Raw genomic sequence first — 25,501 nt, forward strand, 5'->3', positions numbered from 1 at the left:
GGTTTTTTGAACAGTAAATACCTAAAAGTGTAACAGGAATATCATTAGGCACCTATTTTAACCTAAAAAAAATTAGGTATCAAAAATCAATTTTAGATATAGTTTAAACCCTTATTTTTACATTAAGCCTTTATTCAACTACCACTCAATTACTTCCCATCTCTCCACTACCATCTACCATCACAGAGGTTGATGATTTTTTATTTTATTTAAAAAATTAAATTAGAATTTAGAAAATTTGAATCGAGTAAAATCAAATATATTTATTCTTAACTTTTACTCCTTTAAATTTTAGATAATTACAAATTTCATCATTCAACTTTTTTCTCACTCTTATTCCGGTCATTAAAATTTAGAATTTTGAATATACTCGTTGAACTTTCGATTTATTTCTATTTTGGTCACTCCGTCAAATACTTAACAACATTATGAATGAGTATTTTTCTTTAAAAAAAAGTATGACATGACCTCAAAACATTATTCATTTTATGAGAAAGCCCCTACTTTTGAATTCCCTTTGGTTTCTCGATTATGAAACACCTTATTCCAAATCTCGACGGTGGAGAGGTGGAGAATGTGGAAGTAAGTTGTATATATTGATTCTATATTGACCGCACGATGGATATTATGGATTAAAGTGGTTTGGGGTTTTATGGGTTTTTTTATTATTTGGATTTGAGTTTTAAAGTGATTTAAATAAAATCTAAACTAAAGAGCGATACGAGACAATGAGGCGAATTCATTGATATCTGTAGTGTTCAAAAAAGATGTTAAAGAATGGTAATTATAGCACCAATATGATACATCGATGAAACTACAAAACTTTTAAAAAGAAGAATAACAACAACAACAACAACAAAACCCAATTCCCATATGTATGGGGTAAGGGGGAGGTAGGGTAGTAGGCTGCCCCCAACGCCAGGTTGAGAATAGCTTCCGTGAAAGACCTCCGGCAGTCAGAAAATTAAAAATATAGATAAAATGCAATGCATGTATAAATAATTACATAAATACATAGCTAAACAGTATTCATATGCAGTCATTAATATATAAACAACGAATGAATGAAAAAGAAGGGATAATACCGTGGATATCACATGAATTTTATGTCAATAAAAAATAGTCGATGTCAATAAACATGATTCTCATGTAACTCTTGTATTTGTAATTTAAATATGAGTAATTAGAGAGTTTAATGAATAATTTAAAAGAAATTAAACTTTAATAACTAAAATAGTAGAAGAAGAAAGTTGAATGATGAAATCTGTACTTTTCCCTAAAAAATTTATAATTTTATCTAGGGTAAATTACGTGTTTAGCACTTAAACTATTAGTTTGGTCCATTTTGATACCTAAACTTTCAATTTTTTCAAAATCACATCTAATATTTAGTTTTTATTTTATTTTACTACACAACCGTTAAAAACTTAATGAAACTGCATTTTTTATGGGTAAATTACTTCATTCATCAATCAACTATCTTCTAACTCCTATTTTGGTACTAAAGTTTAAAACATTTCAATTTAGCTTCTCAACTTTCAAATTGCTCTTATTTTAATCACTCTAATTTATTTCATTAATAATTTCTGCGACATGACATTTTTATCATTTATTAATATATAATTAAAAATAAAAAATTAAATTTGAAAGTTAGATTGATTAAATTAGGAGTAATTTGAAAGTTAAGTAATCAAATTAAAAAAAATTAAAATTTAGTAACAGAAATAGGAGTGAGAAGATAGTTGATGCAATTTACCCATAAAAAAGGATGTCACGTGCAAATCACCCGTTAAGTTTTTAACGGTAAAGTACTAAAACGAAATAAAAATTAAACGTTAGGTATATTTTTGAAGGGCTTTATCCATGGGTCTAGTGTTGTAGTTTTGAAGGGCTCAAGGGCACATTTGACCCTACCCAGTCCTGGCAAATGAGATTGGTCAGCCTAGGGCCGGATTCAGCTACAAAGCTGGGCCCTGCCTTTAAGCATGTAGAAAAATGCACTCTTTTTCCCTCCAAATTGTGTTGGAATAGTATGTAGAATAGACCATTAATATTTAAATATTCTATAATTGTTAGTGTTCGAATTTAAAAATTCAAGAGATAACAATTATTCATTTAATTAGTGAGATCGTTTGGTTTGTATTATCTCTTAAATTATTAATATAACTTCTTAAAAAATTACACTCCTATTACAAAATTTGCATGCGTCTCTTAGTGAGGATGAACATGGGTCGGGTAGAGTTAGGTCGGATTTTTATCAACTCGATCCGGTCCAAAAATATATATCATTTATCCGAAATCCAACCTGACCCGAATTTAAGGGGATTTTACCCGACTCGAGCGACCCGAAATAAATGTATTTATATATAAAAAATATTATTTTTATTCAAGAAAAAAGGGATCTAATTGAAACAAATAATATATAGTGTTATTATTGTAATTATCTCTAAATATATAAGGTAAATTTATATTATTTTTTGGGTCGGGTCGACTCAAGTATTTTTACCATAAACTCGAACCTGAACCAGACCCTGACATATTTTCTAAAAAAACCCAACCGATAGGATCCAAACTCATTTTTTTAAAAAAATCCGATCTTATTGAATCGAAACCTATTGAATTCATATCATGTGCCTATCTTTATCTCTTAGCCATGTTATTGTCCCATATGTATGGAGGGTATAAATGAGATATTTGAAATCTTGATTAAGGAAATTAAATATATTTAACTAATTAATAACGTGAAAGGGTGAAAGAATCGACTAAATACGAATTGGTAAAAATAATAATATCAAGATAAGGTTATCTTATATGGATTATTACGAATCGATAGGATATCAATGAAAATTGATTGAAATATATTAAAATTTGGACTATTTCATATTATTTCAAGATTAATACTATCGATATGATCAATTCAATTAGGGTATTGATTATCATGATCAAGGTTGAATCGAGGGGATCTGATAAATTTTTCTTGTATTTTAGATATTTTTTCTATATTTTATATGAATTATTTAATTTCGTATTCCTAAAATTTTAATAAATCTTTTATGTTCACGTCCTCTAACACAAATGTATGTGTCCGTTCCTAATCATGACGGGAACACAAATGAACATGTGAAACATGCATCAATGTCTTTGCCTAAAGTTTAATTCGTCACAGAAGGAAGATTAAATAAAACCTTGAACCCTCCCCACTCAGAATTTAAAATATTTTTTGTAAAAAATATTTTATTGGATGCACCCCATGTGGTCAAGATTCAAGTCCAACCGACCGTGATTATTATAAAAAAAAACACCCTAAAAATATAATTTATTGGACCAATACCTCCCAAACAACATTAGTCAGAAGAGTACTTAAAACTGTTATGTAGAAAGATCTCGTGTTTTGTAAAAAGTGAGGTCAAACATCGGGTTTTATGAAAATCGAGTTGCATGCATTTATTGTTATCTTTATTTAAAATGAAATGAGTTTATCTAAAAAAATTGATGGGTCTTGAACTGATAAAACGTGAAGTCCATTAAACGCATTTTATAAGACGCGAGGTAATTCAACTTGGACAATTTAGAGGTATTTTTTAACTAATCCTGTTTGGAAGTTATTTATCCAATAAATTAAAACTTAAGGATAAGTTATACCAATTGTCACCTAACTTTATTCTGTCTTCTATTTTATTCACAATACTTTAAATTAATTCAATTTCCTCATTGAATTTAATACAATTAGCATTTTTGGTCATTTAATTGTTTAATATTTAATGGTGTTAAAATGACGCCGTTTTAGAAAAATATTTTTTTACCAAAATGACGTCGTTTTGCATCTATATAAAAGCTCATTTATAACGTCGTTTAGTGAGAAAACGACTAAGTGACCAAAAATGTAATTATGTTAAATTTAATGAGAAAATTGAACATATTTAAAGTAAGTAAGTGAAACAGAAGAGATAGTAAAGTTCAGTGATGATTAGTGTAATTTACCCAAAATTTAAAGTTAATTGAAATTGGAATTAATTAAAGATATTTAATTTAAGCCAAAGTTTATGTGTACAAGTAACGATTTTATTAATTAATATACAACTAAGAAAATATAATATTAGTATTGTTATTATTTTTTTTATAAAATCGATAAAAATTATCTAAAATATTATTATTTTTATCTAAAACATTAATGTTTTTTAATATTTCCGGTAAAGTACCAAATAATAACAATACTGATAAAAAATTAATATTTTAGGTAGCGCTTTACCGGATATGTTAACAAAATCAATAAAGTGTCCAATAATAGTAAAATTAGTAAAAATAATAATATTTTTGATAATTTTTTATTTATTTTATTAAAAAATTAAGAATAAAATCAATAACGTTTTCACTTAATCTTATATTAAGACTGATGCTTGTGAGACTTTTCCCACTCTTCCCGGGATGCCCAACGACAATGATAAGTCCAAAGAAGAAGCTGTCTTACCAGCTAGAAAGTCAAACCCCATGCATAAAAAGACAGGTATGACATCATTAAAAATTTCTAAAACCAGCCATGCTCAATCCATGCAGGGGTCACGTACTGGGTCAACCAGCAAAATTGTTAGCTCTTCCAAAGCAGCCAGAGTGCCGCTCGCAACAAGGACTAATTCCTGGACAACCCTGGACATCTCGAAGCACCAAGCGCCTCATGTTGATGAAAATAACCACCCCCAAATACCTGCTATGACTCTTTCGGGGGAGACTGTGAGGGCCATGTGGCCATGGTAGAATAACCCACCTTGGTGGTTCTCTCCTCTCTCCATTTCCTATGAATTTGAAGATATTTGTGTGGAACGCCCGAGGGTGTGGTCATCGTAATTTTATCCGTGTCGCTCGTCAATATATCCAGGATGCTAGCCCGGATATTATTTGCTCTGTTGAGACTCGAATTAGCATGTCCAAAGCCGACAAGGTGTAGCTACTCTAAATTTTCCGAACTCTTTCCGTGTTGAAGCTAATGGTTTTGCAGGTGGAATTTGGATATGCTGGTTTGATAATATTGAAGTGGACACTCTATTTCCTCATTTTCAATTTATCCATTGTAGAATCAGATGTAATTCGGAAGTCCGCTCGTGTCTTGCTGCCTTCGTATATGCTAGCCCGCAGCCTTCCAAGCGAATTCCTCTCTGGAACTATCTCCGTGACGTCTCTCGCCATACTTAGGAACCCTGGATTTCTCCCGGGGACTTTAATGCTATTCTTTCTTCGGACGAAAGAAAGGGTTCTCAGCAAGTTTCTAAGTCGGATAGCCAGTTTTCCGAAGCTGTTTTCAATGCCGGTCTCCACAACCTTGGTTTTCAGGGACCCGCCTTTACTTGGTATAGAGGTAACAATGCTGTTCGCCTGGACCGAGACTTATGCAATGACACTTGGCTTGCCACTTTTCCCAACTCCCATGTTACCCATCTCCTTCGGATGAAGTCTGATCACCGGCCCCTCCTTATTGATCTTGGGGGGCGTACTGCTCGTCGAAGAAAAAGGCACTTCCATTAAACGTGACTCTTGCTCCCATTTGTGGCGTGCTCTCGGTAAAATTTGGCCTTTGTTTTATAATTTTCTTGTCTGGTTTGTTAACGATGGTTCGCTTACTCGTTTGTGACATGATAATTGGGTGCCTCACATTAGTCGCCTAATCAATTGGTAAGGTGACTGCCATTATTGAAGACGACCTTCTAGTATGCGATGTCCTCTCTCCTTTTGGCTCTTGAGATTTTGGTTTATTGAAATTTCTCCCTGTTCCCGAAGTTATTCCTCATGTCTTGAGCATCCCTTGTCCCGATCCTGTAATGGGACCTGATCGTTGGTTTTGGAGCCCAGGAAAGCATGGCTTATTTACTGTCAAGTCGGCCTACAGAAAGATCATTAATGCTGTCTGGGATGTCGCCAACCCCAATTGGAATCTCATCTGGAAGCTCCCCTTCCAAGAACGTATTAAGCACTTCCTCTGGCTATCGTTCAGAGCTAAGCTCTTAACCAACCAAAGTTGCTTCCGTAGAATGCTTGCCGATGACTCTTCTTGCTCTATTTGTGAGGCTGTCGAAGAAACCACTATACATGCTGTGTGATTGCGAGGAAACAAGGAATCTATGGACCTCCATTATTCCTCAAAACCAGCTGGATAATTTCTGGAACCTGCCAATTGATGTGTGGATTATCTTAAGTCTTCGATCTGCATTCCTTCTTGCAGGTATTGGAATTCCATGGAATATTGTCTTCTTGCAGGTATTGGAATTCCATGGAATATTGTCTGCTCACACCCTCACTGCTTCTTCCCAGCAGTCATCGAGACCCCCTCCCACCCAGGAGATTGTCAAATGGTTGCCAGCTTCTTCCCCCTGGGTTACCATCAACACAGATGGCTCGGTTTGGAGCCCTTCCTGGACAAGCTATGCAGGTGGTCTCGTCAGGAATCAACCAGGCGATTGGCTTTTAGGCTTCAACTAGTATATTGGCTCCTCTCAACCCCTTCACGCCGAGCTCTGGGGTATTTTGAAAGGTCTCCGTCTTGCTTGGTCCAATGCCAAACGGATTGCTCCAAGGCCCTGTCCCTTGTTACATCCCCTGTAGCTGACTTTATGGCCAAGCTATCGACTTCCTCTAATTCCTCCACACGAGTCTTCCCTGATCCTCCTCATGGAATTGCTTCTTTGCTCCAAAGGGACATTCATGGTCTCCCTTATGTTAGAGCTAATATAATAAATTACAAATAAATATTCAATAAATTTTATTATTCAAATATTAATTTAAAGCAATGTTATCAGTATATCCTTCGCCAATAAATAAACAAATCTTAATTCATTAATCAAAATTTGGTAATTAAATAAGTTTAACAATATCCATTAGAGGCATAATTATCTGCAAGCACGGCGGACGACCGTAGCCAGCTTTATTTTTTTAACAAAAACGGCGTCGGTTTCCGACAATTTTCATTGGTCAACATGACGAGCATTTGTGTCCAGCAACGAAGAAATCTCCAAGGTCAACCTTGGACCAACACGTGCTGGTTTCGGATTGGTTATTGAAACCATTGCGCCCTATTCGAACACGTCAGTTTTTATACTTGACCGGTGCGTTGTTGACACGTGGAAAGTCACGTGATTGGATTACAACAAGTGCCACGTCGAATTGACATGGACTCTTCGGCTCGCCGAAAGCCATCTTTATTACAAAACCGGCTCTTTTAGAATTACCTGTCGTCTAGTCATCGTATTATCCTTTGCCAAGTCAGCTTAGAAAAGCCACATGGTAAAATCTAGATATTTATTTTTGGCCTTAATACACTTTTTTACTGCCTAAATTATATCTCAAAATACGATTTAGTCTTTAAATATTTTTTATTAATAGGTGCTTAATGTTTCTAACATTGTATTTTTAGGTGTTTGGATAGCAACAGTAGTTAAATGCAGATGTTATCTGACCCGTGTCACATATATAAGATTTTTAAAATTATTTTATTTAAAAAACTTAATATTATAATTTAAAAACCCCTAAAATTTACATCTTTCGTCGTCGATCAGCCACCGTCGATCTGTAACGATCATTGTTGACATCATCAAAATTGTCTCACCGCTGCGACCAAAATAAAAAAATAAAGAAAAAAAGATAATCGACATGGGACAACCAACATTAAAACCGGTGTTGCCATCGGTTAAATAAAATTAAAAAAAGAGTTGGATTAATCAATAAAATTGACACAAGTTGTAAAGAAGAAGAAAGAGAAAAGAAAGGTGACAACATATCAATTATTATAACAAATAAATTAAAATATAAAAATAAGATTATTGTATGAAAATAAAAATAATTATCATAAAAATAATTTTTTTAGGATTAATCTAGTCCTAAAATGAAATTTGTTTTTGAAATGAACACAATTTTTATATTTGTACATTTAAAAAAGGGATAAAATTCAAACAATCAATGAAAGAAATTATAGAAATTATATTTAAAATTTATAAAATGTAATATCTAATCGACATGAGAAGCATCTCACTATGTCATCAACAAAATATCCAAATAAATTATACGAGAATCAAACTACCTCGCTGATTAAAAGGATAATTGTTATCTTTAGTTGTCTCGGGTTCGAACACGAGAAGTCTCACATGCGGCAACCTAATATAAGACTAAATAAATGCGCTTCCAGAAATGTTATTATTTTTTTAACATTTCCGGTAAAAAAACTACCCAATATAGGACAGAACTTCCTGTTTGAACATGACACATACGATAAATGTTTATTATCAAATGATCGAGAGTATTTTGAACAAATATTACGAATAAAAATCTCCAAACAAATCAAATTTTAGTGAGCATATTAAATCAATACATTGAATTCAAATTAAGCTTTAGGGCTTATATTTTTTTTATCCGTCGGTAATTAAATCTGGAAAAGAATTAAATTATTTTTATTTAAAATAATAATATGTAAATTATATTAAAAAAGGTAAAATCATGAAGCGCGTGGGTACATTCCGCATAATAATGTTTTCGTCACGCGTGATGACAGGTCGGATTGGTCGTCTCTTTGCTTTTCTTGCTCCTTTTCTAAGCGGCCTATAAATTTCGAGTCTCACCCGTCATTGGCAACAACCTCTGTCGAGACATCGCCAGCGCAGCAGTCCCTTCTCTTTCTTCAATTCTTCTTTCAATGGAACGCAACAGTTACAACTCAGCTTCCTCCGCCGTCATCTCCGCCGTTTCCTCCGCATCTCACTTACCGGAGCCCGATGTCCACATCCTTACCTCCGGAGGCCTCCGCATCCCCGCTCACACCAGCATATTGGTAGTCCTCAGCTGAGCCTTTTATATTTCAATTTTTTTCCTCCTTTTTTGTTTTGATCGGATCTGATTTCTCCTTTTTTATGAAATAAGGCAATGGCGTCGCCGGTGCTGGAAAATATAATCGAGAGGCCACGTAAGCACCGGAGCTCCGAACGAGTCATCCCGATTCTCGGTGTACCGTGCGACGCCGTTTCTGCTTTTGTTGAATACCTCTACTCTTCCAGGTCGGAGGCTTTATCTCGAAGCATTTTGATTTGACTTATTACACAAATGGGTCTATGAATTTGCCAATTCCCCCCCCCCTAAATTGATACCTAATAGAAGTTTAGAATCTTTGTTTAGGTACTATTTTGAGACAAATAAAAGATTAGCTACCGATTTGTGAACAAATATGAAATTGCGTAGCTTTTGGTTTTCCACCGTCTTTGTTTTTCTGAATGATCTCCGCCGTTCATTTCTTCCTTGTTTTCCACGTGATATATAATCTGACGATGGATAATCCACCACTGACTCTGATTAGTAAAATAATAAGGCGTTTATCATCATAATATTATTTTATAGGGTAAACTACGTGGTTAGTACTTAAACTATTTTTTTTTTCTGTTTTAGTATTTAAATTTTTAACATTTTCATAACTATACCTTAAGTTTACTTTTTGTTTCATTTTAGTACCTAATATTAAAAATTTAGGTACTAAAATGAAAAAAAAAGTAAACTTCAGGTACTAAAATGAAATAAAAAGTAAACTTCAGGTGCTAAAATGAAATAAAAAGTAAATATTTGGTATGATTTTGAAGAAATTGAAAGTTTAGATATTAAAACGGAATAAAAATGATACTTTAGGTACTAAACATGTAATTTATCCTATTTTATAAACATGAGCTTTAAGAAAGTGCCACGTGGGTAATCTGTATTGGTCGGCTATAAAATTTTCTAAAAGTTCTCGAAGTTTTGATGATGCGTTTTCTTTTACGTTTTCAGATTTTTTTTTTTTATTCCGAAGTTGAATTGAGGTAAATGGTTTTGCAATAGGTGCGATGAAGAGCAACTGGCGAAATACGGGATTCATCTGCTAGCGTTGTCGCACGTTTACTCAGTCCCGCCGCTTAAGCTGCGGTGCAGCAGGGGAGTCAGTCAGCGGCTGACGGCGGAGAACGCGGTGGACGTCCTCCAACTCGCCAGGCTCTGCGACGCTCCCGATCTTCACCTCAAGTGCTTGAAACACATCGCCGCCCATTTCAAATCTGTCGAGCAAACCGAAGGTTGGAGTTTCATGCAGGATCATGATCCCTGGCTCGAGCTTCAGATTCTTCAATTCATCGATGAAGCTGAAACGGTAAGTAAAAGAAGAAGAAGAAGAAGAAGAAGAAAAATCAGCTAACGATAATGATTTTGTTATTTGTAAAAGTGGGTTCTGAGTGTTCGATATAATGTCGCAGAGAAAGAAGAGAATAAGGCGGCACAGGGAAGCACAGGGCTTGTATTTTCAGCTAAGCGAGGCAATGGAGTGTTTCCAGCACATATGCACGGAAGGGTGCACCACCGTGGGGCCGTACGACGTGAAACCGGCTAAGAAACCGGGTCCCTGCAACAAGTACGCGACGTGCCACGGGGTTCAGCTGTTGATAAAGCATTTCGCTTTGTGCAAGAGAAGGGTCAACGGTGGAGGGTGCTCTCGCTGCAAGCGAATGTGGCAGCTTCTTCGGCTCCATTCCTCCATTTGTGATCACCCAGATTCTTGCAGGGTTCCACTTTGCAGGTAAACATTAAAAACCAATTATTTTTATTTTATTTTAGACTAAATTATAAATTTCATCCATCAATTTTCTTTTCTCTTAGTTCAGTTATTAAAAATTAAAAAAAATTAAAGACATGACATTCACTTATCATCCTAATTAGTTTTCCTTTTTTAATCTCATCATCTTTTACGACTCAATCAATCTAGATTTTTTTAAATTCACTTTAAAATTTGTGAAATTCAACCTAAAATGTAGAACTCGTGAAATCCGATACCACTTTAATCTACAATTTTCTCCATTCAATTTGTGTGAATTCAAGATATACAATTCACTTCCTTTCTCACCTAGCTACCATTGAAATTTAGAAGAATATGGCCCAACATTAAATATTTAATGATTCAGTGATCAAAGTAAGAATAAATAAAAAAATTCAGTGAATAAATCTAAAATTTTAAATTTTAATGACTAAAATAAAGTTAAAGTGATAAAAATCTATAATTAACCTACTATTTTGTTGATAATGTCATTTGTCTTTGGATGGAGTAATCAAACTGCCTATGAATGTCCTAAATACATTTTTTTTCAATGCTATTTGGTAGTTAGTAGGTTCAATTAATTGGATAAGAAATGGGCAACTTTTAGGATTCTACTCTTCGGGTTAGGCTTTGAAGTTCTCTCATCTGCGTTTCGTGCTCGTCTTGGCAACTTTCATCCGCCATGAAAGTGTTCTTTTTTATCGTTTTCTTTAGATATTTTGCTAATTATCCATCACAAGATAAAGAGTCATGTAGATTTTTACTTGTCCCCATAAGAAATAACATCAAATCAATCGGAGATTCTTTCATCCGCCAAGTGCCACCTTCATTCATCTCATGCTCTAATAACAAAAAAAAATATCAGCTTAGTGGTGGTGGGTCCTAAAAGGTCTCCCCATCTTTTATTTTCATTTGCCAGACAAAACATTAAACCACGTCGAGTTGTTGTTGACAGGCAATTCAAAGTGAAAGCACGACAGCAGAAAATGGACGACGATGCAAAGTGGAAGGTGCTCGTGAAGAAGGTTTTAGCAGCAAAAGCCGTGTCTTCTTTAGCTATACCCAAGAGGAAGAGAGAGGATGAGCTGAGGGAAACAATGGGTACCCATCATCATCATCATCAGGTTTTGAGAACCTTTAGATTATGTTAAGAGCATTTACAATAGGAAAAATAGTTAGATTCTTTGATTCATAATAATAATATGCTTGGTGGTTTTGTATATGGTACTGAGTTGCTCTCAGCCTGGTTCATCTCCTTGTTTTGGGGAGTTGGATAGAGTAATCCTCTCATGATGTGTAGGTGCGTGTAAGTTTCTAGAGTACGAACGATGTTGTAAAAAAGAATCCGAAATTTGTATTTTGAATTTTAAATATACAACATATCGAGTGGTATCAATACTAAAATAGAATATTGTTCTTTTGAGAGGATATAAGTTCGAATAATTGTGTTTGTCAGATGTATATATTGTCAATTGGTTAATTTTTTTTGTAAAGGCTTATATCACAAATAAGTATTTAAAGTATATATTCTTTTTCATTTAAGTACCTAAAGTATTTTTTGGTCAAAATAAGTATCTAAAATTATCTTTTTGGTCAAAATAAGTACTTAAAGTATTTTATGTCAAAATAGGTTCCTAAACTATTCAAACTTTTTCATCTATATTCTAAAAAAGTTGACATGTGACATTAATTGAAGAATACTTTAGGTACTTAGATAAAACAAATTGAATACTTGGTATCTATTTTGACCAAAAATACTATAGGTACCTATTTTAACCAAAAAGATAACTTTAGGTATTTATTTTGACCAAAAAATACTTTAGGTACTTAAATGAAAAAGATAGTATACTTTAGGTACTTAAATGAAAAAGATAGTATACTTTAGATACTTATATGTGATATAATGTAACACTCATAACTTGTATACGTCTCGAAATACAAGCTAAAGATGTCACATCAACTTAATAAACATTCACTGAACTAAAATGCCTAAAATTTTGTTTCGTTTTAAAACGCTCCTATTTTAACTTAAAAAAACTATTTTTTGAATATCCTAAATTATAAATTAATATTTTGTCGTAGAAAAATAAATTCGTTTGTCAAACAGTGATTTAATCGTTTAGTGCATTTTCGTAAATCATTTAAAACATAATATATATATATATATATATATTCTTTTCATGCATAAATACTTATAAAACTAAATTAGACAAAATAAAATGGTCCAAATTTATTATTACAGACCATTTAAAAGTAAATCTAAAAATAAAACTACTAATATAATTATATATGCAACTAAAAGTCAAAAGTAACATCGTAGATGTCTTACTGGTACTGATGATAGATGTGACTTTCAAAAAGATGCTCGGGAGACTCATCACTGCTCGTTTTTAACTCTATCAAAACTTACGCATGAAAATCATCATGCACTAAGTATAACTTAGTGAGGCATAAACTAAGGTGAGATAAAACATGAAAATATCATAAACATAAGTAAAATAATTTAAATAAAATATTAAACTGGCAAACCGACTTATCCAAGTCAATTTATTCATTGTAACCTAAAACTCATCTTAATTCATGATCTCATGAAAATTATGATAATCAATCTCTGATAAAATAATCATATCATACTTTTTGGTAACCTGATATGATTCATAATTTCATGAATTTACTGATAAATAATATATGACAAGATAATCATATTAAGCTCTTTGCTAACTTAAAAATTTTCAAAACTTTCATAATTAATTTCACAGCCCAATGCATATTTATGAGAACACAAGGTACGTGAATATAAGGTGCGCACTTGGCACATCACGATGTTGAATCATAACTGAAACTGAGATATGATGCACTTCAGTGCAATCATAACCTGTGCACCAACGGTGCTGATCATATGTACACGAATGTACCATAGCTGAACTGATAACTGATAACTGAAAAGTACTTAACTAATGGCGTGGCATATGTACTTACGACTCTCAATGCAACATACAATGAGCTTATATATCACAATAAAATCATTTATAAATCAACGTTTAATAACTGTAAAAGTTTAAAATTCACTATCATGAATATCATACTTGGACAATTCATACCCTAAATCATTTATAAAACTGACATAAAATATTATGGAAATTTTCAATAATTAAGCTTTATAAATCATACCGGAAAATAGAATGATGATGACTTATCGCAAGTCGTCATCTATCATAATAATTAAATAAATAAATTGCACCCACCTTTACCTCACTACCGAACCTTTTATATGCTAATTCTTTACTCGCGTGCTTTGTCATTTCCTTTCGAATCGCTCGGATCGCTAATTTTATCGTGATCTGGCAACGTTATATGATAACATAATATATTCAAACTATATGTTAGTATCGAACTAACATAATGTTAACGTAGAAATATAAAAGTCTATAAAATTAAAAATCAATACTTGATCGATATAACCAAATTATACTCCTAACATAAAGTCAAACTTCTCAAAATACTCTCTTAATCCCATAAATATTTATTTCACATCAACCCTTCAACTTTTACCAAATACACAATCAAGTCACTAATTTTGAAGCCTTTCCATAATACACCTTAATTTTTTCATTAGATTCATAATAGCCCTTCAGTGTTATGTTCACCTCACATTAATCATAAAATTTCCAGCACTTTAATAAAATATTCATATCAACACTTAACCATTCATAAGCTTACAATTTCACCCTAATTTTTCTTAGACTTTTCAAAATCAACCACACAACTTGGTAAACTTGCAATCCCCAACTAAAACAATTAAACCCCAAAATCAGCAAGCTACTAAAATTTCCAGAATTATTATAATTTACCTAAATAATACTTTCACTATTAAAAACTTGAAATCAAGTCCCTATATTTTAGAGCCTTTCGAATTCCACCCTAACTTTTGCCAAATTTGTAATTTGGTTCCAAACAACTCTGCAACTTAAATTCCAGCATTGTAAATATTAAAAGTCAACATTAAACCCTTCAAATATCACATTCTTGCAATAATGTCCCACAATTCTCAAAATTGTATATTAGCCCTTTTTCTTATTCAAACTTCCAAATTGACCTCCAAATCAAATAGAACACTTCTAATATCATTTCTAAACCATAGGAAATTTTCAATGTTTCCCCCTAATTTCCCCTTCATGGTCGAACCTAACTATATACATAGGGTGGACTTTTCATTCAATTTTAAGCATGAATTCAACATCCTTACTTTAAAAAGCAAAACAAAAAATCATACCTTAAAAGCTTAGTAGTTTCGGTCTTGGAGAGAAAACAAGCTGAAAGTTGCTAAAATTTCTTGATTATTTTATCATTAATTAGCCTTAACACATGGCATATTATTAATATAATTGAATTTTTAATTCAATTATTAAGAAATTCCAAAAATATCATTAATGAAACTTGGAAATTACCAAATTACATTATATTATCTTCCATTAAAATATTCCTTAGTCAAAGATGAATCAATTTGCCTTTGACTTCCTAATTTGGCCATGCAATTTTCAAAAATTTCATTTTAGTAACTAAAATTTCCATTTTCGGTTAAATCTGAAAAATAAAACTATTATGATCCAAGTTTCTCTGATATAAAATATGAAAATAATATTTACATCAATTTTCTAACACCCTTCAATTTTTCGTAAAATTTCGATTTCAATCCAATTATCCGATTTCAATACAGAATTTTATCTCTTTATAGTTTTTAACACAAATCCTGTACCGAAAATCTGATTCCGCGAAAATCATGTTTTAGGCCAAACTATTTATTTACGGGCTAAAATATATAACTTTTTAAAATTTCATTTTTGGTCCCTAAACTTTTCATAGTTTATTCTTTAGCCACTAAACTTTCAAAACTTACATTTAAGTCACTAGACAAAATTTGGGGTATTACATATAAGCCTTTTATAAACAAACACTTCCTTGTAATTCATATTGTACTATCTAAAAATAATATATTTTTTAAATAGTCTGAGATGATTATAAGTTATTATTTGTTCAAAAAAATTAACTTACTAACATCGTGCACACATCCTACAATCAAATGGTTAAGAGTCTCATTTTGTCCATTAATGAAGGATTAAATAAATGGCATAGAGAAAACAAAGGAATCCCATTGTAACCCTACTTGGATTTCTAAAGTTAGATTTGGGTCCATCATTTCATTCACTTCTCATATGAGATGACTATCCAGCTCAGTTGGTAGAGCACAAGGTTCTTAACCTTGAGGTCGTGGGATCGAGTCCCACGGAGGGCATTTCATAATTCGGAGGTCTTCTACGGAAGCTGCTAACAACCTGGTGTTGGGGGCAACCTACTATCTTACCTCCCCCTTACCCCATTACATATGGGAACAAGGGCCAGCCAGCCATTTCATTCACTTTTCAATTGAATGATCCTTAAGTTTTTAAAATTTAACATGTTGCAACCGAGACTTCAAATTATTAATATACAATATCGAGTCTAATATTATTTCAATGATGCTATTAGACAAAATTAAATTAGAGGTTTATACTAAATTGTAAAACTTTCAAAGTTAAAATGATAGTTCTACCAAAAAATGGGCAAGTATGAACTCTATGGAGGAATATTGGCAACACTCTACAGCAGGTGCAGACCATATTACAAAACACTTTCCGGCAAAATAAAACATCAACGTTAAAATTTTCCTTACAAACAAACACTCCATGTACATATCTTCTTGTTAATCTTCTACCTAAAGGTATATAAACAATCCAAAAGCTTAACCTTTTAACAATGTCGATTGTTCATAGCTTTGGGTTTTTCTTCTTTTAGAAAATAATGGCTTTTTACTCAACTTTCTTCAATTTTTTTTGTTAGCTCCAACGAAGTTGATGTGTGTGGAACCTAGTTGTAATTCTATAGTTGTGATCAGAAATCGAAATGCTAATCGAGGAATCAAGTGAAATCTCAAAGGTGTAAATGAATAAAACATTCGATGAATCGTTCCTGAATCATTTATATAGCATTAGTTTATTAAGTTAAATAAACGAATTTGAATATGGTACTTTCCTGCTTTGAGTTTGTTTAACGTTTCTAACTCGACAAGATATGTTGGACTGGTAGCTGACTTAAAACCATTGTAGTTTCTGTTGACTAACGGTTCTGTTAGTCAAAACAGACCTCGAGGGATAGAATGATAACCATAAATAACTTCAAGGGCTAAATCGATGCGAAAAAATCATACGAGCGAAAATAATAAATTGGACTACCGCACAGGTAATAGGAACCTTTAAGCCTTTATAATAAAACGATCGTTCGTCGTTAACAGTCATTGTTGGAGGTAATAGAATACTGGTATGATGTGTTAACTTTGTTGATCTACACCATTTTAACACGCGAGACAACCTTCCACGATCATCGGCTGACCTGAACGACAAGTTGAGTAGGCAGAGTACCACTCTTGTGCGACGGCGGTGGTAACGGAGAAGCGGTGAGTAATGGTGGCATAACCATAGTTGTGAGTCTCGAACATTAGTAAATAATCCTACTCTGTTATAGAATTTTAAAAAAATAATACTTTTATGTTAAAATCAAGTGCATAACCATAGAAAACAACAGTTGTAAGATAATTTTATTTATGGTATACTACGTATTTAGTACTAAAATTAGAGAAAATAACCTCAGTGACCAAAAATCCCATATAATATACGATTTTAACCAACTTTTTCCGGATTTGCCAAAATGACCAACAAAATCGCAATGCGATCGCTAATTCGCAACGCGATCTCCATTATCGCAAATCAGTTTCCAGATTCGCAACGCGATTATTACTATCGCAATGCGATTTTCCAATTTCGCGTTGCGATTTTCCCAATTCGCAATGCGAATTTGGAAAATCGCAACGCGATACTGACTATCGCAACGCGATAATACAAAATCGCAACGCGATACTTACTTTCGCAACGCGGTACTGACTTTCGCAACGAGATAATACATAATCGCAATGCGATTTTCAAAGCGCCATTAGTATCACAAAGCTTATTTTATTTTCAAATTCCAAACACGAATATTAATATATTGGAACACTGAACCGTCCACAGTATATCCCGTAATCGCAACTCATAACCTAAAACCTAAAATCACAACTTAGTCCCATCTCCATCTCTCACTCTCTCATCCATCTCCGACGAAATCCGTCCCCATCTCTGGCGAAATCCGTCTATCTCCATCTCTCAGAGCCACCCTCACAATCAGAAATGGAAAATCAACCAAATCAACCACCGAGGGTTAGTTTTTTTAATTATTTTCTTTTTGAAATTTTTGCATTATTATTAGGTTTTTCATATTGAAATTGATGATATGTTTACTGGTAATTTCAATAATAGATTAACCATTTCACTTAGATTGCTTATTAAATCAACCGAGAATTGCAACGCGAAATGAAAATCGCAACGCGATTTTATTCTCTCGTTGCGATAGTCAAATTCGCGTTGCGATTTTCATTTTCAGAAACTATTCTTCTTCTACAAATTGAAACTTGAATGAATTGCATTACTTCAACCAAAAAACAAAGACAAATAAGAAATTCACAGTGTTGCAAATTTAAGTTTGAAGAATAAACTACTACTCTTTATGTTTATTATTGTTTTTGGTATATCTTCACAGTGTAGTTTTTGGTATATCTAACTTAGTATGTTTATTATTTTTGTAGAACTTTTATTCGGCTCAATTGACCTTAAGAAATAAAGTCAGCCTGGCCAAAACAATTGCGTCGAAGCTTTCACCTGCACAAAGAAAAATGTTTGAGGATACTTGCTTCGGGCCATGGCTGAAAGTACAACATCATGGTGGAGATGCGATGTTGACACACATGTTTCTTCAAACCATGACTAGCGATCTACCAGATACTATACAACATCGTGATGAAGAGATATGGTTTGATTTTCCACCGGCGTATACGTGTTTTGGGCGGGAGGAGCTTTGCTTAATCACCGGTCTACGCTTCGGACACGATGATGTAGGTCGGTACACTAGACACATTACCCACCCATCATGGTTATCCTGGGTTTTTCCTAAGCTGGAGAGGCCGAATCTACACATGGAAGACCTAACGAGATTATTGAATAAGAAAGATGGTTTTACTCGGATGGATGACGTCGATATTGTCCGAGTATGCCTTCTAATACTTTTGCATGCCGACTTTTTAGGCAGAGAGGGCAGACAACCTATTCCGAATGATCTAATCAAATTGGTAGAAGACCTAAATGCGTGGAACCTGTTTCCGTGGGGCTCGTATTTATGGAAAGCTACATGGAATAAGTTATCGTCTGCCTTGGATGATCAAAAAGTTTGCATGGCAATGGTTCCAAATACACTTTGACATGCTTTATTTGGGCCTTTAAGGTAAGAATTTTTATATAATGTTTCCAAAATTATAAGTAATTATTTAACAATTACTAATGTTTGTTATTATATTGTTTGTAGATTTGGATATTTGAGGCCTTTCCCGCCATGAAGACATATGCAATAAAAACTTCAAATGATATTCCCAGGGCTATTTCCTGGAAGAGGAAACGGACCTTGCAATGGGAAGATTTACTACGGTATACGACAATAAATAATGTAAGTTAACATAAATACTACCATATGTTTATAAACAAGTTATTACTAGTACACATTTAACTTTGTTTGAGCTTTTATATTGTTAGGAGGCCAACACTCCATTACAGAGGCTGACACCCACAGAAGCTGAGCTTGCCACTGATTGGTGGCAAGCTAGTAAGCGTTTTTTTGATAGCACGGATGATGAGCAGACTCCACTTCGGGAGCCATCACCTCACCCAAAGCCATCACCTGAACGACCCGACTATACACCTCCACAACGACAGCCATCACCAATTATGTCACATCATCGAGCCTCTTCTCCACCATCACCGCAAGATAGGCGACCGGCAAAGTTGCCACGACGTTTATCTCCCTGTTCTCCACCTCCACCTCCACGGGATGAGTTAGGGGAGTTACGTGTTGAGGTCAATGCCTTGCGTGAGGAGGTCGGTACTTTACGCAAAGACGATGGTGCATGGCGTGTTGAGGTGTCTACTTTACGCGGTGAGGTAGCCGCTCTACGTGAGATGGTAGCATCGTTGCAAAATGAGGTTCATACTCTACGCAACGAGGTAAGTTTAAGATTTTTCATATTTAACTTGATGATAAATTTACTCGTAATTTCACTTAGATTAACCATTTTACTTATATTGCTTAATAAATTCATTCGGTTGCTGTTAGTATTTGTTTTTGGTTTTGTTTTTGTCTTTTGGTTGAAGTAATGCAATCCATTCAAGTTGCAATTTGCAGAAGAAGAATAGTTTACTTTCGCAACACGAAAATGACTATCGCAATGCGGAAATGGCTATCGCAATGCGAAATGAAAATCGCAACGACAAAATCGCAACGCGAAATGAAAATCGCAATGCAATTTGTGTTACGCGTTGCGATTTTGTCGTTGCGATTTTCATTTCGCATTGCGATTTTGTCGTTGAGATTTTCATTTCGCATTGCGATAGCCATTTTCGCGTTGCGATAGTCATTTTCGCGTTGCAAAAGTAAGTTTCGTGTTGCGAAAGTAAACTATTCTTCTTCTGGAATGTTTATATATGTTGTCATTTTAAATGTTTATATAAGTTCTTACTTCTGGAATGTTATCTGATGCATTTTGTGAACTATGATAGAATAATGACTTGGGTGAATACAATGCAAGTTTGAAACATATTTGTCTTTGTTTAATATCATGTATGTTTATTTACTGATTTATGTATTAATTTTTTTAGCGGCCCAATAAGGTGGATGCTTTACGTCGGGTTTTCCTTGCACGACGAAGTTCACGCATCAGACGGCGTGCACGTGCTATTACGTCTCCGTTCACCCCAATGGTGCGAAGACTCCGCAAGAAGAAGCCCGACTCACCTGTCATCCCTCAAGAGTCCCCTCCAATCGTTCAAGAGGCCCCTATCATCCCTCAAGAGTCCCCCCCACCGTTCAAGAGGCCACTGTCATCGTTGAAGAGGTCCCTCACACCATTCCAGAGCCCGATTCACATGGGATAATATATCGAATTATTGAGAAACCCCCACCGTTACCGGACATGATGGATGAGAGTTGGCTCTCGTATGAGTTACCGGCTAGTACCCTTCCGGTATCTGAAGTGGGGAGGAGAAAACTACCGGAAACAATTCTGGATAATACCCTTTGGGCTAAGATCGCAGTTGATTTTTATCTACATGAGCGGAGCCAAGAGTGTTACACTGACATAAGCAAACTCAACGATGAGATGTATTTGTTGCTTAATCGGTCTTGGTGGGGTGTGTTATTAGAGGTTGAAGACAATGACTATTTCGATGGGGAGGTAAGTCTTATATATGATTTTGATTAATTTTTTTAAAAATTAATGTAATTCACTAATATATGTCTTTTTTTGTAAAACAACATATCGATGCGTGGGTGTCACGTCTTCTAATAATAAGGAAGCTTAGGAAAAAAAAATCGCGATATACAATAATGCCGACGGCTTTTCACGCAGTTCACTTGAAGAATCAACGAGATGAATCATTTTCGTTGGGCAATGGACAAGCTAAACTTTATCCTGCATGGTGGGAGGTCGATAAGGTTAGTGTTTATTTTTTAAATTTTTTAAAGGTGTTCATAAATAAGTGCGCAAATAAATGAATTATTACTTATGATTGCAGGTGTTTATCCCTGTTTTGGAACGTCGTCATTGGCTTCTCGTCCAACTTCAGCTCCCATCCCTGAAGATAATAGTATATGACAGCATGATAAATTACATATCACTGTCTGATTTGAGAGATATTATCAAGGGATGGAGCTCTCATTTGGCTAAATTCTTGGATGTGATTAATTATTGGACTCATTCTGGACACAAGAAGCCAAAGAAGTTCAATGTCACAGTTGTCAGAGATGAGACCGCGCCACAACAATAGCCGAGAGCCAGAGGGGATTGTGGTCCTCTCGTATGCTTGTGCTTGGCGCGTTTGACGACGGGAAGCACAGAGTTTCTACCTCCCACCGATAGAGATAGAGCTGCAGTAGGCTTGTGGTTTCGGCATTATATGGCTAGAGCGATATATTCGAGACGTTGCCTACCTGCATCCGCGTTATGAAAGTATCCATTGTTAATTGGTAAGTCAAATGCAAGTTTTGTTAACATATATACTCCTTTTGGTTTGAAAATGTTTGGTTAAGTACCTAAAATTCAATAATTTGCTGTTTGTAGGTTTTAGATGTGTAGGAAGTCTTGTTTGAGCAAATGTTTGGTTTCTGCAGGTTAATCCTTAAGTGAGCTGCATGAAATGGATGTACGGGTGCAAAAGTTGATTCATTGATTCAATAATTGATGAGGAAATAAGAATTATTATTATTTTTTGATTGTTTAATTGATTTGTAAAAAATGATCTGTAAATGTTGATTTGTTTAATTGATGTGTACATAATTCTTATTTGTACTTGTTTAATTGATTGAAATGTAATAGTTGATTTGTTGATTTTCAATCTGCATTATGTTGAAGGCAAAACAGACTATCGCAACACGAAACTGACTATCGCAACGAGAGAATCGCAACGCGAAAATGGCTATCGCAACGAGAAAATCGCAATTCGATTTTCATTTCGCATTGCGATTTTCGCGTTGCGATAGCCATTTTCGCGTTGCGATAGTCATTTTCGCGTTGCGATTTCCCCGTTGCGATAGTCAAATGAATGTCTAATAAGTGATAACAACTGAACAGATCATAGCAATGTTCAAACTCAAGTTACTAATACATGCCTAACTGAAAATGTTAAAAGTGCACACATAAAATACACATAATACAACGTTTTCATTTAAAAATCACCTAAGTTAACAGTCCCAAAAGGTGAAGCCGGTTGTGATTGGGATTTTGAAGATGATTGCGATTTTCAGAATCTCGTTGCGAAAGTCAGAATCGCGTTGCGAAAGTCAGAATCGCGTTGCGAAAGTCAGTATCGCGTTGCGATTTTGTATTATCGCGTTGCGATTTTGTATTATCGCGTTGCGATAGTCAGTATCGCATTGCGATTTTCCAAATTCGCATTGCGATTTACTTATTCGCATTACGAATTGAGAAAATCGCAACGCAAAATTGTAAAATCGCATTGCGATAGTCATAATCGCATTGCGAATCTATAAACTGATTTGCGATAATGGAGATCGCGTTGCGAATTAGCGATCGCATTGCGATTTTGTTGGTCATTTTGGTAAATCCGGAAAAAGTTGGTTAAAATCGTATATTATATGGGATTTTTAGTCACTGAGGTTATTTTCTCCTAAAATTATCAGTTTTAGTACTTAAATTTTCAAAAAAAATCAAAAACAAACCTAATGTTTAGTTTTCATTTCATTTTAGTACCAGCAGTTAAAACTTAATACGTTTAGTACCTAAACTATCAGTAGGTCCATTTTAGTACATAAACTTTTAATTTTTCCAAAACTTAAAGTTAGATTTTGAATGGGACACTAAAATGAAACAAAAACTAATTTTTTTAACAACGGGGTACTAAAATGAAACAAAAATTAAACTTTAGGTATAGTTTTGAAAAAAATTAAAAGTTTAAGTACTAAAATAGACCGAAACTAAAAATTTAGATACTAAACACATAATTTACCCTTTTATTTATGTGTGTACTATGAGATAACTTGGCATTCTTTTTGTTTCTTTTACCATTCATAAAATTTTTGAGTTTTCTTAGTATATCAACACCTATTTATACAATTAAAAGTTAATTCTTTTACTAGTTAAGTACATTATATGTCCCTGAACTATAATCTTTATTTTAAATTAGTCCCTAAAGTTTTGAATATTTCAATTCCATCTTCAAACTATGATACTCATTATAAATTAGTCCAAAAATTTGAAAAATCCAATTTCATCCTTAAACTATGACCCTAATTCTAAATTAGTCTTCAAACTTTTAAATCTTTCCATTTTATCCCTAAACCCATCCAAATATGTAATTAGTTTTAACCATAGTTTAACCTAAACTTTATTTTTTTCAAAAATATAATAATATAATTTGGCCTTATGACTTTATTAACGTAGAATGTGATTAGTGTATACATATAATTTGGGATGAAATTGAAATGTTAAAAAAGTTGAAGGACCAATTTAGAATGAAGGGTATAATTTGGGGATGAAACTAAAATGTTCAAAAGTTTGAGGATAAATTTAGAATTATAGTTATAGTCCGTTGATGAAATTAAAACATTTAAAAATTTAGTGACAAATTTACAAAGAGGGTCATAGTTCGAAAATGTAGGATGCAATTAACTCATCTTTTTACAGTTAAACTTTTATGTTAATGACGTTATTTCTTTTAGGAAAATTCTACAGTGCTCGACGAGTATTGATGAGCACCATTAACGACGAGCGCCATTAATTTAAGTTATAAAAAATTAAAATCTAAATGACTCAACATATAATTATAAATTAGTTAAAAATTTAAAGATAAAATATTTAAAATAAAAGGCAAACTATATCAGTGACTACTTAATTATTGCCCCTTTTCATTTTGACCAATATTTTTGAAATTTTTTCAATCAGGTCACTCAACTATTTAAATGCATTCAATTAAGCCACTTTTCGTTAATATTTAACGGAGAAGCTGATGTGGTAGTTAAAATATTTGGTATAATTATACATTTGGTCACTGTTACTTATATATTCTATCCATTTGGTCATAATTTCAATAAATTAAAATAAACTTAACCCTTAAATCTTTAATTTTAAAAGATTTTAAAATTTACGACATATTCTATATTTATAACAAAACAAAATTTTTACTAGAAATTCCATTTATGGTTCTCAGAAGCACCCCGTCAATGGTACCATAACCTCTTTTGGTTTTAAGTAAAATATAGTTGATTAGCCCATGCATATAAAGTTCGCTGGACAAAATTTTTATCCTACTACTATTTGTAAATATCATTCTACTAGAAAAATGTGATATAGTCTAACCTATAAAACCAAGAAATTTTTATCCATTAAATTTCTAATAGAAAAATGTGACATATATTTATTTCACGTTTGACACAGTCTTCCTTTAAAAATTTTAAAAATTCATCTCTTACCATAAAATTTTATTTTCATCTTTAATAAAAGTTTGAACTAATAAGATTCTCGGTGGACTTAGCATAGAAAATTTTGCACTAAGAGATTGACCTATATCAAAAGGGCGATAAATTTAGCTTGCTGTAAATTTATTATCATAAATTATTGCTTGAGTTATTGATTTTTTTAGAAAAATGTTTTGTTATAAATTTTGTTTTGTTATAAATATTGAATATGTTGTAACTTTTAAAATTAAAATAAATTAAAATAAAAATTTTAATTTTAATTTTGGGTGAATATACATGACACCATTTGATTTGAGGATTAAGTTTATTTTAATTTATTAAAATTAGGACCAAATTGATAGAGTATATAAGTAACAGCGACCAAATGTGTAATTATACCAAATAGTTTAACTATCACATCAACTTCTCCGTTAAATATTAACGAAAAGTGACTTAATTGAATGCATTTAAATCGTTGAATGACATGATTGATAAAATTTCAAAAATATTGGCAAAAAATGAAAAAGGGCAATAGTTAGGTGGTCACTGGTATAGTTTACCTTTTATTTTAAATAATTTATTTTTAAAATTTTAACTAATTTATAATTATACGTTGAGTCCTTTAGAGTTTAAATTTTTATAAATTAAATTACTGGTACTCGTCGTTAGTGATGTTCATCGCTGCTCGTCGAACGTAGAAGAATCATCATTTCTTTTAATCTCAAATAATGTTAAACATGTAATTGAAGAATCCGTCTATAATTTATATAATATTATCTAAAT

General features: G+C 33.2%; 1 protein-coding gene across 1 annotated transcript; it reads left to right on the plus strand.

Moving 5' to 3' along the window:
- The first annotated feature begins 8,644 nt into the window (after window positions 1-8,644).
- Window positions 8,645-11,125, plus strand: LOC120209655 (BTB/POZ and TAZ domain-containing protein 1-like). Its single transcript, XM_039208602.1, has 5 exons — window positions 8,645-8,806; window positions 8,896-9,029; window positions 9,838-10,141; window positions 10,245-10,590; window positions 11,054-11,125. Exons 1-4 carry the CDS (start codon window positions 8,672-8,674, stop codon window positions 10,566-10,568), a joined length of 897 nt encoding a protein of 298 aa, XP_039064533.1. The 5' UTR covers window positions 8,645-8,671; the 3' UTR covers window positions 10,569-10,590; window positions 11,054-11,125.
- Window positions 11,126-25,501: the final 14,376 nt, after the last annotated feature.

Source organism: Hibiscus syriacus, unplaced genomic scaffold (assembly GCF_006381635.1).
Source record: "Hibiscus syriacus cultivar Baekdansim isolate YM2019G1 unplaced genomic scaffold, ASM638163v2 tig00019423_pilon, whole genome shotgun sequence".
Lineage (NCBI taxonomy): Eukaryota > Viridiplantae > Streptophyta > Magnoliopsida > Malvales > Malvaceae > Hibiscus > Hibiscus syriacus.